The sequence below is a fragment of the Phascolarctos cinereus genome, unplaced genomic scaffold, assembly GCF_003287225.1.
Source record: "Phascolarctos cinereus isolate Bilbo 61053 unplaced genomic scaffold, phaCin_HiC Scaffold_4;HRSCAF=312, whole genome shotgun sequence".
NCBI lineage: Eukaryota > Metazoa > Chordata > Mammalia > Diprotodontia > Phascolarctidae > Phascolarctos > Phascolarctos cinereus.
This window is the reverse complement of record NW_027555847.1, coordinates 586,476,424-586,492,430: the sequence shown is the minus strand read 5'-3', so window position 1 is coordinate 586,492,430 and position 16,007 is coordinate 586,476,424. Positions and strand designations below refer to the sequence as shown.

The 16,007-nt window shown below is 39.1% G+C and overlaps 1 protein-coding gene across 3 annotated transcripts in view; it reads right to left on the bottom strand.

Moving 5' to 3' along the window:
* ESRP1 (epithelial splicing regulatory protein 1) overlaps positions 1-14,496 on the bottom strand; it is a 105,174-nt gene extending 90,678 nt beyond the window's left edge. For 2 of the 3 annotated variants that reach the window (XM_020968608.2, XM_020968618.2), the window contains exons 1-4: positions 13,967-14,496; positions 13,282-13,410; positions 11,412-11,525; positions 7,984-8,098 (exon numbers count right to left, since the gene is read on the bottom strand). In XM_020968608.2, the coding sequence (XP_020824267.1) occupies positions 7,984-8,098; positions 11,412-11,525; positions 13,282-13,410; positions 13,967-14,098 (490 nt within the window). In that variant the 5' untranslated portion in view covers positions 14,099-14,496. The remainder of the gene's footprint in view (positions 1-7,983; positions 8,099-11,411; positions 11,526-13,281; positions 13,411-13,966) is intronic. The other variant, XM_020968628.2, reaches the window with a different exon arrangement.
* Positions 14,497-16,007: the final 1,511 nt, after the last annotated feature.

Below are 16,007 nucleotides of genomic sequence, written 5' to 3'. Positions count from 1 at the left end.
TAATGACTACAATAATATAAAGTAAAACAGTGGAGGACTTTAGAATTCTAATTTGTCTCATGGCTAAGAGAGACTTCAGGAAACTGAATGTGAAGCCTGCCTCTTGACAGAAATAAGAAATCATCTCCAACTGTAGAATGAGGCATTCATTTTTTTGACATGGCCATTGTGATTTATTTTGCTTGACTCTACTTGTTACAAGAAAGGGCTTCTATTGTGGGCATAGGGGGAAGGGAGAACATCAATAAAATATTCTTAAAAAAGAAAAATGAAATGTCTCCTACTCTAAGTCATAAAAACTCCATATATTCCAAACCAAATTGTTTTCATCTACTCAGCTTATTAGTCCATCTGTGCTTTTTATTGAAGGCACTAATGAATATCTAAAGCTGTTTGCTTTTTAATTGCACTGATCTCTTTTTATGTCATTCATTTCTGAATGTATCCCTTCCTTACTTTTCTACCCAGCAAGAGGTTCCTTATAAGAAAACATTAAAAAAAATCACTTCAGTAAAGCAAAATAATGCATTAAAGTCTGATAGTATATGCAATATTCCACACTCATAGCCCACCACCTCTGCCTTTATGGCGAAGGTACTTTTCTTAACACTCTTCCATGTCCAAAATTGGTATTAAAATGACACTGAACTCTTTTACTTTTTCTTTTAATTTATATTGGACTCTGTGTGTGTGTGCATGCGCACACATATATGTGTATCCACACGAGTTTATATATGTGGATATAGTATAAGTGTATAAGTGTATATAGTATATGTGTATATGTGTATAAGAATATATTATTCTTCATTTCACTCTGCATCAATTCATATAAATCTTTCTCTGTAAATTTTTAAATTTTAAACTTAAGAACAAAATGAGAAAAAAAATATTGCCATATACACAGCAGACTATAAGAAAGGATTCAATATAAAACAATAAATTTCCATTTCAAGAAAATTTATGTAATAAATACTACACATTGTTTCCAAAGCTGCCCAGCTTTTCTTTGCTTCTTTGTTGGTTTTCTTTTGTTATCTGCTGTGTACTTTTTACTTTACTTTTTTCCCCTCCCTCTCCCCACCACTCTAAAGAAGGCTACAATTAAGCATGGATACACACACACACACTAAACATATACATATATACACACATATAAACTCATACACATATATGTGAGACCATTATGCCTATTTCCTCCTATCATCTGTTTCTCTGAAGGTAGACAGCATCTTCTTTCATAAGTCCAAGTCTTTCCTTGTTTTTCTAAATCAACCAGCTCATCATTTCCTACACCACAGCAATATTCCAACCCAATCACATCTTATCTCAAAGAGTATCTATGAGTTCCCCCCCCAATTTTCTTCATTCCTTCTATTCTTGACTACATAGGTTTTATTTATATGAGAAAGTGTTAATTTAAAATAATTGAAATAATCTTTTTTACATTTCAATAATGCTCTCACCTTTTAATATAGTTTAGGGTTTGATACTGCTGAATTTACTTCCTTTCCATCTTTTCCCCCTGGTTTCTTTGAAGTTCCTGACCTTTTGTTCTTCCAAATGAACTTGTTACTATTTTTTTCTGACTCAATAAAATAATTTTTTAGTAATTTGAGATAACATTGAATAGTTAGGTAAAATTGTCATTTTAAAAATTGTATTGACTTTACCTACACATGAGCAATAAATACTGCTTCAATTATTTAGATATGAGTTTAGTTGTATAAAAAATATTTAATGTTTATGTTCATATAGTTCCTGTGACTGTTTTGGCAGGTATATGTTCAGATATTTTATACTGTCTAGGTATTTTAAATGCTCTAAAACAATATTGAATAATATTGCTGACATATAGTATAGTTTTTGTTTCACTTTTAATTCTATTTTAACTTTAATATTGTCTGAGATCATTACTATTTCTGTTTTTTACATACTAAATTCTACTCCTGCCCTTTCGTTTATCTTTGTATGCATCTCCCATTTTTTTTTTACTGTTTCCAGAGAGCAACATATTGTTAAAGTCAAATTTTTAATCTACTATCCATTTCTGTTTTATGGGTAAATCTGTCCTATTCACGTTCTAAGCTACAATTACTTCTTGTGTGTTTTCTTCTTTCCTACTTTTTCCTCACTATCCTTCTCATTCTATTTACCCTATCCCTCCTCATTCCTCTGCTTTACTTTTACCTGCTACCTTGCCCTCCTATTCCTTAAGTCACCTACCCCCTAAGAGTCTCTCCCTTATCCTTTCCTCCAACCCTAACCCCTTACCCCCTTATTTCTTTCTAAATTTAGAAGACTTTTATATCTTTCTAGATATATATGTTGTTCCCTCTTTAACCCATTACTGATGAGAGTAAGATTCCAGCACTACCTGTCCTCCCTCCATTAACTTCTTCTGTATCAATTTCAGTTCATATAAATCTTTCCATGTGACTCTGATTTCTTCATATTCATTATTTCTTATGGCACAATAACATTCCATTACATTCATGTACCACAGATTGTTTAACTGTTCTCCAATTAACAAACTGCTTAGTTTTTACTTCTTGCTACAACAAAAAGAACTACTATAAATATTTTGGTCTTTGACACTGTTGGGTTATGAGTCTGAGCGCTGGGGAAAAGAAGATGGCCATTTTAGACACCATCTTAGCATGATACCAGGCTGCCTTCCCAGAATCATTAGACCAATTCACAACTCTATCTAGATTGTACTAGGATAGTTGTCTTTTCCCCTCAGCCCCTCTGAAAATGACCATTTCCATCTTTCATCTTCTCTGATAATTTTGTTGGTTTTACAGTAAAACCTTAGTTATTTTTATTAGCATTTATCTTATTGGTTCCTTTAGGGGTTAGAGACTGTCATTGTTTAGCTTTATATCCCCAATAAATATCACAGGGTCTGCCACTGGCTCGACCATAAGTGCTTATGAATTGATTTGGAACAATCTTTCATATGGCTGTTAATAGTCCTTGATCCTTCTTTTGAGAACCTGATTTATATCCTTTGAACACTTACCCATTGGGACAATGGCTCTTGGTCTTAGAAATTTGTTTTAATTCTCTTTATAGCTCAGGTATTTTTAACAAATACGTTTGATGCAAAGATGTTTCTCCTTAATAGTCTCTGTCTTAGGTTAACTTAAATTATTTGTTCATGATGCTAAGTATGTAAATTGATAAGACTTTTATTTCTGAATTAAGATGATTCAAAGGCAGAAAACAAGAGAACTGAAAACAGCTGAAGCCCTGGTTAAACCACAAATAATCAGGCCCTGAACAATGGGGCTATCAATACGTTAAAAACAACCACCAAAATGACTTTATACTGGTTTCTAACAATGCTCACTATTTTATGGAACTTTTTAAAAGGGACAAAAAAAAAATCACACCAAAAGGGCATATCTGCTCAATAAACCAATAAAATGTTTCTAAATATAGTTTTCAATATGTTTAATAGGAATGTATATGTAGAGTCTATATCAGATTGCAAGCTATCTTGAGGAGGGAAGTATGGAGGGAAGGGTAGAAAATTCAAAACTCAAAAGCTTATGGAAATGAATGCTGAAAACAAAAAATAAAGATAAAAAATATATATATTTTTCAGAATGTAGTGAGTTTCCCAAAAGATCTAGAATAATTCTCTCATCAAATATCCTAGAAACTACTGATTTACCTATTTAAGGGAAAATGCAGCTGGTATCAATCAACCTACATAATGTTTTTTTGCCTGCCAGGTTCCCCATTTTTGCCTGTTGACAATGTTTTACCCTGAAAACTCAGAGGTCTAACATCAGAAGAGGACCTCTCTAGCAAATTGAATACCTTCACAAAAGCCAGGTTACGGGCAATAATGAAACCCTTTAGTATATGTTATAGGCAACAGAAAACTGCTGGAGACACTCCAAGAACCAAATACAAGGAGATCACTAGTCTTGCTTGAGACAAAATCCCTACTCTGTACCCAAAAAAAAAATCACCCAGAAAGAATGATTCCCCCCAAATGCTTTCCTCATCCATAAGGAAATATTCTAAAATATTAATTGAAATCTCAAAAAATGCCACCTAAGGTGAACACTGTGAAATTACACAAGTTTGGCATCACATTAGAGATGAGACAATATGCCTTCTTTCACTTTCTTTGCAAAAGTGTAGGACTATGGGTGTGGAATATTGTATATACTGTCAAAGTTGCTTTGATGGTTGGTTTTAGTAAATGATTGTTCCTCCTCCTCTTTTTTCTGCTTTGTTCCAAGGATTGGCTTGTTATAGGTAGGGTAAGGGGGTGTGTGTGTGATGTAAAAAACAAAAAATGTCATGAAATGTTTTAAATCATAAAACTAAGAAAACTGACAACTGTAGTGCTAATTTCCCTCTAAGGACATCCACCAGTCCCAAATTTATAATACTAGGACATAAAAATCAATTGGGAAGATAGAAAAAGCAATGTGTTCAATAATCTGAAGAAATCAAAAGAAATAACACAGAGAAACCACTTTGCAAACCTTAATGCTCTTTGTAAATGCTAGCTAACATCTGGCAGCAAGTTGCCCAACTTTCCTGTGCCTTTTTTTTTTTAAAGGGAATAGCACTCTTCTACTACAAGATACCAAGACAAATCACAGAAAATGAAGCACTATCCAAAAAATGGACCATCTGCAGATGAAACAGATTTTTGTAACCCCCTAATCCTATAAAAGCTATCAATCTCTGCTTGACAAGAATTGGCTAAAAGATGTTCCTCTCACTCCCACACTGGTTGACCAGGTTGAGCAGGTAATCCTCAGGCACATGACTCCCTATCTACTTGGCTACCAGTGCTGCAAAACTGCCAACAGGACATTTAAGCTTAAAGACCTGAACATGTTCATCAAGCTCTGGATTCCACATTGTCATCCCAACACTAAAAAAAAGAGAGCCTTTTTTGTGGCCTAAAAGTACAGAATGGACCTACATTTCAAGCATCATGAAGCTGTTTTGCATAGATAAGGACACTCATAAAAATTTTGAAATGCAGTTCCAGATGGCTCCATTTGACCTGAAGAAATGGTGCCTGTGTTCTGACGAAAGGAACTTGGTTCTCTGAATAGGCATTACAAAATAAGTTAAATCATTACAGATTGAGTGCATATGCAATAAATGCGTGTGTGCCCACGGAGAGCTATAGGCAAACTAAAAAACTTAGCGTTTTAGTACTTGGATTCAAATCTAAGGACATTCTAAACAGAGTTTAATAAGGAAAAGAGTACTAACATGATTGAAAGCTCACTTCATTTTTTTTTAAAGACTGCAAAAATAAGGAGAGGTAGGGTGGTAGAAAGGATAAAGGGCTGGGTTTAGGACCAATCAGGAAGACTTGGGTGCAAGACTTGCTTCTGACACTAGCCATACTAGCTGTGTGACTGTGGACATGACAATCCCTCAGTGTCTCTGCCCAACTAAGACTAAGCTCCCTACCCCACAAAACCCAACCAAAAAACCAACCTCATTCCACAACTCTGAAAAAAATCTTCCAGAAATGTTATTAAACCTATCAAAATACTCTGGAGAAACTACTATGATGAAGATGTCTTGTACCAAACAACTACCAAAAGAAAATGCCCTGGCTTTATACTGGATTTAATCACCTGTGCACATTAAATTTGTATGGGGGTATCTATAGACATTAAACAGATGTTTGACTACATTTTTATTGTTTGTTTGTTTTTGGTTTTTTTAGGCAATTGGGGTTAAGTGACTTGCCCAGGGTCACATAGCTAGTAAGTGTCAAGTCGTTTGGTCTGAGGCCAAATTTGAACTCAGGTCCTCCTGACTTCAGGGCCAGTGCTCTATCCACTGCGCCACCTAGCTGCCCCTTGACTACCTTTTTAAAAGTTCATGCTAAATGCTTTTGTTTCTTTAGCTTACAGTAGTGGTGCTTACCATAGCTACTGCCATTTCACAGTTCAGAATTCTTATCTCCAGAATTTCTGGGAATCCGCCCAGAAGAGACTGTAGGTGATGTGACATCACCACTTCAACCAAGCTCTCCCCAACAGATCTTTTGCATAATTCCTTGTCCATCCATCAAGGTTTATGAAACTTCAAAGTCCAGCTTTCGAGTTTTAAAAGTCGTATTGACAGTCTACAGTAGTTACTTTGGCACTAAGTAGGCTAGGTTGTATATATGAAAATAATAAATTCTAAAATAAATGTGGAACTTTCAATAGGTCTTTCCTGAACTGCAGAAGATAAATGGAATGATGAACTAAGAAGACTACCAGTCTTTAGTTGTGGCTGACAGATTAAAAAAATAAAGAAGTTCTCACTCATATCTTGAATAGCATAGTAAACTGCAATTTACTTATTTATCTAGAACATAAAATCTTTTCTATTTCTATTAGCATTACTGAGTCTATTAATCTTCCTATCATGATTCCTTCTCTCTAAAGATGACCTACTATTTTGTTCTACTGCACCCAGATTTTCTAAGGGTTTTTTTGTGCCATATATTTTAGAAGATTCAAAGGTAGTAATAGTAATAGTTCAGCTATTTTAAATATTCAACATCCTTCAAAGTTAGTATTAAGATACTGCTGATGAGTAGTCAAACAACCTCTCAAAGAGAATTTTAAGGGGACTGCCTTAATTTGAACTCACTTTAGCCTCCCCCAAGAAGCAGTCAAGCTGAAGTGATAGTCCTTTGTTAAAATCTGAAACATACAAACCTAAACTCCAGCCAATCAATCCTAAACAAGACAAATTACTCCTAACAGTAAACAGAAAAGTAGTGAGGAAGACTATTTCTAAAAATAAAATATATCATAGTTATTGAGACTCAGTGCTTGAACTACTGATATTCACTAAGAAGCTTAGCAAAATTATTTAAAGTTTAAAGGCAAATATATCTTTTAATAGTTCCGAAGGTGTCTAGATATTTTAATCTGAGATTCAATTGTTTCAGTAGCTTTGAGGGAGGGTGGGGGGAAAGCCTGATCAGTTCTACAGCTCAATTTCCCTATCTGTGATATCAGAATACTGTTACTATTTATTAGTACTGTAAAGCTGTGAAATAGAATATTTGTCATTCACTAGGTTAAGGTTTATGAACACCAAACTTATATTATATAAAAATATACACAATACTAGTATTAAAGTAGATCAAACATAACCATACCTATGCCTTAAGTTTTCAAAGGTATGTTGCATACTGGTTGACTGAATTGATTGGGAACAGTCCAGAAAACGAGAGCTTGTTTTGAATAGAGTCAGAAGTGCTCATGAGAAGAAAAAGGTAAAAAAATAATAATAAAAATTCTAATTCATTCCAGAGAAACCCAAAGCCAACTAAAGAACCAGTATATACCCCCAAAGAGTCAAATGGCCTTGAAGAAGGCACTGGAATTGGAAGGAGGACCTGGGTTCAGACCTCACAGAAGATACCACCATTATGTCCCTGTCCAGGTTGCTTAACCACTTTGGGCCTCAGTTTCCTCATCTGTAAAATGAAGGCATTGGTCTAGATGACATAAATGCTATCTTCCAGCTCTCCATCTATGATTCTATCATCTGTGCCAAGATTTAATAGGCAAAATCGGGTAATAAATGATGGAGAAGGGAATTTCTATTCCCATTAATCTCCATGAAAAAAACAGCAAGCACAACACAAAACCCCAAGTCACATTCCCAGAAATTCAGTCATCCTACTAACAAAATCTGTCTCAAATTATATCTTGCAGACCACTGTCCAACCTCATTAAAACAGAAGAAAAGTATTTTAGAATGACGTGCCTGTACTTCAAATATTTGTTTTACCATTTTAGAGTAAAATCATGTTGGGTTATGTCTATTCTACCTACAATCCCCATTAAAGAAACCAATCAAAACATTGTTTTGCAAAGTACACCTAGATTCTAAGTTGACACTTCCACATAGGTCTGTAGCCAGACATCTTTCCACCGGATAGCTGGGTTGCTCTGATCCCAATCATTGAAAGGATACAATCTGTCATTGCTGCAACATCCAATTTGTCAATATCAGGTGAACCAGGGCAACACTTCTTGAATTCTTTCCGGAGATCAAAAAAGGAGTAGAAGCATTCAGGCAATAATACATTCTGAGAAAGGATAAGGTAGTTACTAATAGCTACATTGTGTTTTATTCCTGTGTTCCCCAAAAAATGTAAAATCAAACAAAAACAAATGCCTGCTATAATTTGAGTACATATGATTTCATTCCAATCTCAAAATCAATTAAAGAAAAACAGTTGAACAATTGGTAATGACTACCACATATCTACCATATTATCTCATTCTAAAGCTTAAATATACTTCATATTCCTATATCTTTTATTTTACTATCTTGATAATGTCAATATTGTATTTTAACTGTAATCCATCATCACCCTCTGAAATAAGTGGCAAAGATGATTCTTTCAATTTTGCCATTTATTGAAACTTGATGCTAAACGTATCTTAATCTTGAATTTAATTTACTGTACCTATCTAGACATTACATAGTTAAATTCTAATAGGGGTATAACTAATTTATTAAGCACTTACTTCAATCCATGCCATAATAGGCATAACAAAGACAAAACTTAATAGTCTTCACCTTCAAAAGACTTTGCAATGCAGTGAAATTCTGAAAACTATTTAAAAAATGTAGCAAAGGTTATCTTCTGACAATTCCTAATCCCAATAGGAGTAAGAATAATCAGCTTCTGATAGTCTAAATGTGTATTACTTGCTTTGGGAATTACTACCAAGGGGAATTTACTCTTATTGTCTTTGTTACAAAACACTTATCTGGTATCTCCCTACCAGATGGGAGATAGCATAGTAAGTAAAAACAGCACCAGAAGTCAGAGGTTCTGATTCCATTTCTAGCTTTAAAGCTTACTGCCAGTGTGACCTTGGGCCAGTCACTTCTCTCTCTGGGTTTTAGCTCCTCATATGTAAAATGAAGAAATTCAACTAAAGAGCCTCCAAGGTCCTTTTTGGCTTCAATTCTATGACCCAATATGCAGAGTTTAAGACTAATTTTAATACTACTCTTACCTAATAAACATAAATCTGCTAAATTAAAGTCAGTACATTCCAAAATCAAATAAGTAAAACAATTTTATCAATTGTTTAATACTATAAGCACCTGTTTTTTGTCCATCCACAAAAATGGAAACAGATTTTGTTGTTATTATTGAGTTGTTTCAGTCATGTCTGACTCTTTATGATCCTGTTTGGGGTTTTCTTGGTAGAAATACTGGGGTGGCTTGCCATTTCCTTCTCCAGCCCATTTATTAGATGAGGAACTAAGGCAAACAGGGTCAAGTGACTTGCCCAGGGTCACACAGCTAGTAAGTGTCATAGGCCAGATAGGAACTCAGGCAGATAAGAGGAAGAGAATGGTCTAGACTGATTTTGTACTGTTCTTTTAAAATAGTTCTAGCTTGTCTCCCACCTCTTGGCAGAAGTGGTGGACTATAGGTGTAGAATGAGGTGTGCTTTTTCAGAGGTGGCTATGTTGAATTGCTTTCTTTAACTGTAATTCTTTGTAACAGAGAAGGGCTCTATTTGGAAAGGAAAGGGGATAATGAAGAGCCAATGGAAAGTGACAGCAATATAAATAAAAATTATTAATAAATTATTTTTACTTTTATTTGCTTTTAGGCAATTGGGGTTAAGTGACTTGCCCAGGGTCACACAGCTAGTAAGTGTCAAGTGTTTGGTCTGAGGGTCACATTTGAACTCAGGTCCTCCTGACTTCAGGGCCAGTGCTCTATCCACTGCGCCACCTAGCTGCCCCTAATAAATTTTTTAAAATAGGAAAATGTTTTTGGCTACTGGTTTATGTATTTATGTATTAGGTATATGACTAGTTTGTGTCTCTTCCTTATTAAACCAAACTCATTCAATCTCTATGCTTACAACTTAAATAAGGTAAAAAGTCACTTCTTTGGATTTCCCAAACAGCAGACGTTTGCCACAGACATTCACCCTAAGTTAAGTTTATCCTGCAAACTAATTCTTTGAGTTTTTATATCTGATCAAGTCTCAAATAGAAAATGGTCACAGTATATATTTGGTCTTCATTTCTCTTTCCAGTTTATCTGTTTGCCCCCACAAACATTTAATAGTCTATTAAGGAGACTTTGTCATAATTTCTATACTCCTTACACAGGAAATGGTACAGTTTTCATTCATTTCATTCATTCATTTCCCCAGAAACTAACAGTTCCTGTCCATAGTAGGCACTCAGTAAAAGTCCAAGTTGAATGTTATTTTTGCTATTGCCCAGACCTTTTGGCATTTGAGCTGAATAACAGCATTATTGGAAAGCACTTCTTAAAAGAAAATCAGAGGTATGTAAATGTGCCTCTTCATTACTATGTATATTAAAACAAAAGAAAAGTAGCTTTGACTAATTGCCTACTATAATTTATTCTAAGCCACTGAAAGGGTTTATACAATTAAATAAAAAGCATTCAAGGTCACCAAGAAAAAAAAAACCACAACAACCCTGAATGCCTATTAGCATCAAACAATTAGGTCTAATCAATTTAATTCCCAAACATCAACTTTTTATGAATATGTAGCTATATTGTCCCTAAACTTTCCCTAGAGAGAACATTCAGTCAACACCACTTTTCAGGTTTTCTCACTCATTAAATTTCTTAAAAGCAAAATCAGAAATAGACATAAATACAAATAGAAATAAAAGCAAAATCAGGCAATTTGAAGAACTGCTTCCAAAGTTTTGAGAAACTGACAAGATGAAGTGGTCTTTAATACTCAATTATTATGTGTTGCAACCTTAATTAATGAAAAAAAACAAATGAGTGCTATAACTCAATCTTAAGTTTTCCATTTCTGTATATTATATAAAGCTCCTTTAACTCAACCCCCCACCCACCCACCCCGACAGAACTAAAAACTGATGGTAGTAAATTAGAATTAAGCATTTTCAGCAAGGGGAAACCTAATGACACTCAAGGTTTTTTTGTTTTTAAACCAAGCTTTTGAAAAATTAAAAACATCCTGTCCTATGCTTAGCATAGTGCCTGACAAAAATAATAGGTGGTTATTAAATGTGTATTGATTGGTCGTTTTCATCTTTCTAAATAAGCATGTTCCAACATAATCACAAATATCAGATCAGTCTCTGAAAAAGCTGAAGAATGCCACAACATCTCCAAAACCTAATTTAAATTAAAATAACCAAGGAATGCTGGCTTTTTTTAAATAAAAAAAGCCCCTGTGTATTTAAATCACTTCAAATTTCAACAGTTTAATCCACTTTAGTAATTTAAGGAAACACTTCTTTATGGAAGTGTCATGTCTTTATTTTTTCAAGTTTAAAGAAAAAAATTATAGAAAAACAAAAAAAGTTAGACACAAAAATCTAGTCTTTTCTTCACAGAGTCCTCTTACCTTTTTGGAAGCTTCAGGGTGCAAGATTTGCCTGACATGAAGCTGGCCATCAGTACAGAGACAGAAGGAAGTCCCTACCCCAATGTTCAGTTCGTTGCTCACGGACTGATTGAACTGAAAGGAAGACGCAGAGGAGGATACAACTGATAAACAGATTTACAAGCTGTTCAGCTGTGAAAAGTGTTTCACTTAGCAATAGTCAAGGAAACACATGCTAACTTCTGGCACAGTTGCTGCCCAGGGCAACAATAAGGAGAAAAGCTTTCATAAAACTTCCTTACATCTCTTTTCTATCTACTCCAAGATACCAGTGCCAGAGAATGGATGGAGAAAAACTCTTAAAAGGTGTCCTTTTGCTCATGAACCCTTATTTTCAAGAAGTGTTCATTATTAGCCTGTGTGTCAGATTTTTCATTTCAACAGCAGGCTGTCCCTGATGAAATGATTTTCTGGTGTAGTTTTGGAAGTTGTCTGAAGTATCCATTTAATAAAGAAATAGAGGTAGTGGTTACAAGGACCCAGAGCCAGGACAAAGTATTCGTTCCCATCCTGTGTTATATTTCTTTGCATTTTGTCTAAAGAAGTGTCAAATGACATCACAGAATAGATGACCTGGTGCTTAACAAAGCAGTTTTCTGGCACTTAAAATACATTCATTTATTGGAAATACACCACAACCTCACATGTTGCCTCTAAGCAGTAGCCTGCTTTGCCTTTCTCCAATCATAACTATGTGCTCACCTTTTTGAAGTCTAGTATCCTTTTCCTGGGTCAAAGCATCACAAATAAATAATAAAGCTGTCTGTTCAAAACTCTCACCTCAGACTCTCTAGCCTAAGTGGTTTACCCTCCGTGATTCCAAGGGGGAGAAGAGAAGAGCCAACCCAGAGAGTTTACTTGTGCCTTTAAAAAAGGCAACAGGTGAGCCATAAGACACTTCCCCCGAATCCAAACAGAACGCAGCATACAAGAAAGAACTAGGGGGATTCCTCCCATTCCGTGAAGCCCACAAGCTACGGAACTACCGTCTCAGAGTACACACAAACCTCTACGGAGTAAATCAGCAGCTAGGAGGGAGGAGTGTACCATAAGGAGTGCCTTTGCCTTCCGGCTCTCCCAGAGGTGGATTTAGCACGCAGATAGCGAAAGCCCAAAGGACATGTAGGTATTCTATCCAAACAGTTTACCCCGCCTGCCCTACACCAGTTACAGTCGCAGTGCCTAAGGTCTGCAGAGAAAGAGACAGACCTGGAAAGACAGACAAACGGACGGGCGGGGCGGGGGGAGAGAGAGAGAAACAGAGAGAGAGAGAGACAGAGAGAGAGAGAGAGAGAGAGAGAGAGAGAGAGAGAGGAGAGAGAGAGAGAGAGAGGACAGAGAGAGAGACAGAGAGAGAGAGAGACAGAGAGAGAGAGAGACAGAGACAGAGAGACAGAGAGACAGAGAGAGAGACAGAAACAGAGACAGAAACAGAGACAGACACACAGAGAGACAGAGAAAGTGTGTGTATATCTGTGATAACTGAAGCTATTTCCTTCCTTTGACTTGAAGCCAGTCCGAGGGTTTAAATAATGGCTATCTTGACACAAGTTTGAAGACAAGGACTTCGAGAAGTGGACAAATATTGTTGTGAGGGTGGAAGAGAGAATCTTCAAAAAGGGTTTCAATCATCTGCTCACCCATTAGCTCCAACCCCAGAACAGCAGCTTCCTCCCACGAGGTCTGGTCCCCACGCCAGGGCCCGGCCCTAGTGCACCTCCCCTCCCCAGCACTAGCAGCCGAGTCAGGGCGCCAGGAGCTCTGGCAGGGAGGGAGTGGAAGGCCTGGGGAAAGTGAAGGTGGGGTTAGTGGGACTGGGGCTGTCGGTCACCTGTCTGAGGGCTTGCTCCAGCTGCAGGGCTGAGGACAGGCTTTCAGCGTCGATCTTGGTTTCTTCCTTGCACTCCTCAGTCAGTTCCAAGTGATCCGGTTTAACTAGTACTTCGTGCAACTGTCCCACCTCCGGAGGGAGAAAAAGTAGGGGTCAGTTCCCCCCTCCCGCCTCCTTTTTAGTTTCCACTGGTTGCTTTTCTTTACTCTTCTTCCCTCATTCCACTCTCTGAGACGGCCTTCCCTCGCCCCCCAAGCCTCTCTGGGGATCTGGTCGGATAATCAGAGCCTTTATTTCATACACCGGCTGCTATCGGTTAAGTTAGGCGGTGTCCCCTAACTCCTTCGAGTCCTACTGGGGTCGGGAGACAGCAGAGGCTGGATGGTCTCAGACACCAAGGGTAGCTGCTGGGTACCCCGGGGGCGTGAGAAGAGGGCCTTGCTCGGTTCCAGTAGTGTGTCCCAAGAGTATTGTCCCCAGATCTGAGCTGGGTCAGAATTCGAGGTACTGAAACAACTTCAGTGAAGGCTCCGGAGGCCTTTAGATCCCCGGCACTCAGGGCAGCAGAGCCCACCTCCACTTCCCCTTCCTTACCTGCGCCCTCTCCACTCCTCTCCTCCCTTTTTCTAAAGCGAACTTCTTCCCGGCTCCCACAAGTGGGACAAAAGCGCCAAGGAACAAATACCTTCTTGTTGGCCAGATCCACCACTTTCCACAGTAGCAGGATCAGCTCCTTCTCGTCCGAACCCAGCTTGGCTCCTGTGGCCCCGGCAGTGATCCCAAAAAGTACCACCAAGTAATCAGGAGACGCCGTCATGACGATAGGTGGGGAGGGGGAGAAGGGGGGCTGGGAAGTGCTGAGGCGGCGAGGTAGTAGCGAAAAGAAAAACCGATGCCAAGCCCTTTTACAAAGAGAAAAAGGAAGAAAAAACCTCCCCCCTCCTCGCCGCCACTGGTGCAAAAGGCAGTGCAACCACTCTGCCCCACACCTGGCCGTGCTACACACTGAGGGCAGGAGGGGGGGGTGGGGGAAGGAAAGCTTCAGAGGCTTGGCCCTTTTTGCATTTAATTGCCCGTGAGTCTATGCAAAAAGCAAAGAGAAGGGCTGCACCCCTGGGAGGCGCGCGCGCAATGGCAGAAGGTTTTTCTGTTTGGGGGATGTGGCTCTACCTGCCCACCCTCCCCCACGTGGTGCAGGTAAAAGAGAGAGAGAGAGAGAGAGAGAGACAGAGAGAGAGAGAGAGAGACACCTGGCGGCGCCCGCCTATTGGTTCCTTCAAACCACGACGTGGCAGCGGTGGGGGAGGAGGCAGATTTGTCGAGAGGGAGGAGTGGGCTGGTGCGGCAGCTGGGACCCGGAGACAATGGCGGGATGAATGAAAGGGGCTGCTGGGGGTGGTGGAAGGGCGGATACAACTCAGAGGGAGGACCCGCAGAATCCCAAGAGGTTGAGGGGTCTGGGGTGAGGAAGAGCCTGAGCCACTTGGGGGATAGGGGGAAGCTGGTGGAGAGTCTTGTGGGCTGGAGAAATTGAGAAGGATGGGGACGCCAGGAACAGAAAGGGAGGTAACTGAGAGGGGTGTGGGGCGGGTCAAAAGGCGGCCTGATTCTGGGGACTGGATGCAGGGAGCAACCGAAGCTCTAGGGAAAAAACTGGAGTGGAGGAGTCTCAAAGAAGAGGAGGGCGAGACAGGTGAGGGTAGCGGGGGCGCGGAGTTATAGAGGGTGTGGTGGCAACCAGGGAGGGAGGGAAGAAGTGAGTGAGCAGTAAACAGCAGCAGGGAGGTGGCAAGGGCAATTCCTGAAGACCGGAAAAGTCTCTTTGGAGCGCCACACACCTTTCAGTGCAAACAGCAGCCCCAAAACCTGTTGTACCCTCCCCCAGTCCACCCTACCCCGACCCGAGCGCTCACTTCCTTATCCTGGCGGGTTGGCAAGGGAGCTTTTCACTTTTCCTGAGAGGTGAAATGATTGGAGCTGAACCCCAAGGGGCTCACCTAGGAGGGAGGCAAACCCAGGGGTCTAGAGACACACCCAAAGACAAAAGTGACACATTCGCCAGGTTTGCACAGCACAAAGTGAAGGGTTAGGCAGGAAGCCCGTGGCTAATTCAGGCAAACTTTTCCACACATTTTTCGTTAATTGGTTGTGTTCATTTATTACGTTTCCATTCTCTGATGTACATATACTATAAACGTAGATTTAGATGTTTGTTCCTAACTTGATTTCATGCATGGAGGGCTCCCAGTATGACAAATTCTTTTCACTTGTAGGGATTGGCAAATTAGTCTTAGAGGAAAGGCTGAGTACCTTAAAGAATAGGGAGCGGGTCTGAAATGTAAGACCCAAGTTTGAGTCTCGCCTCGGACACTTAATGGCGGAGCGACTCGGGGCCAGTCACTAAACCCTTCAGTGCCTCAGGCTATATAAAACTTGAATTACAAAGAAGGTGGCCACCAGGATTGGTTGAGAAGCTCCCTTCTCTTTCCTGCACCTTTGAAACCCCTGGTCCAGTCAAAACAAACAAACATAAAGGTTTTAGAGAGTTGCCTGGGGCACAGAAAAATTGTGAATTACTAGCGCTGTCCTACAGTTTGTAAGTGGGCTAAAACGATTCTGAGGCAGCACTTGAACCCAAACCTCCCTAATTCCGACCTCCTTCTAGGAGGCTGCCACACTAAAAAACTTGGTTTGTCGAGGCCACGGCCTTACTCCTTTTATGCATC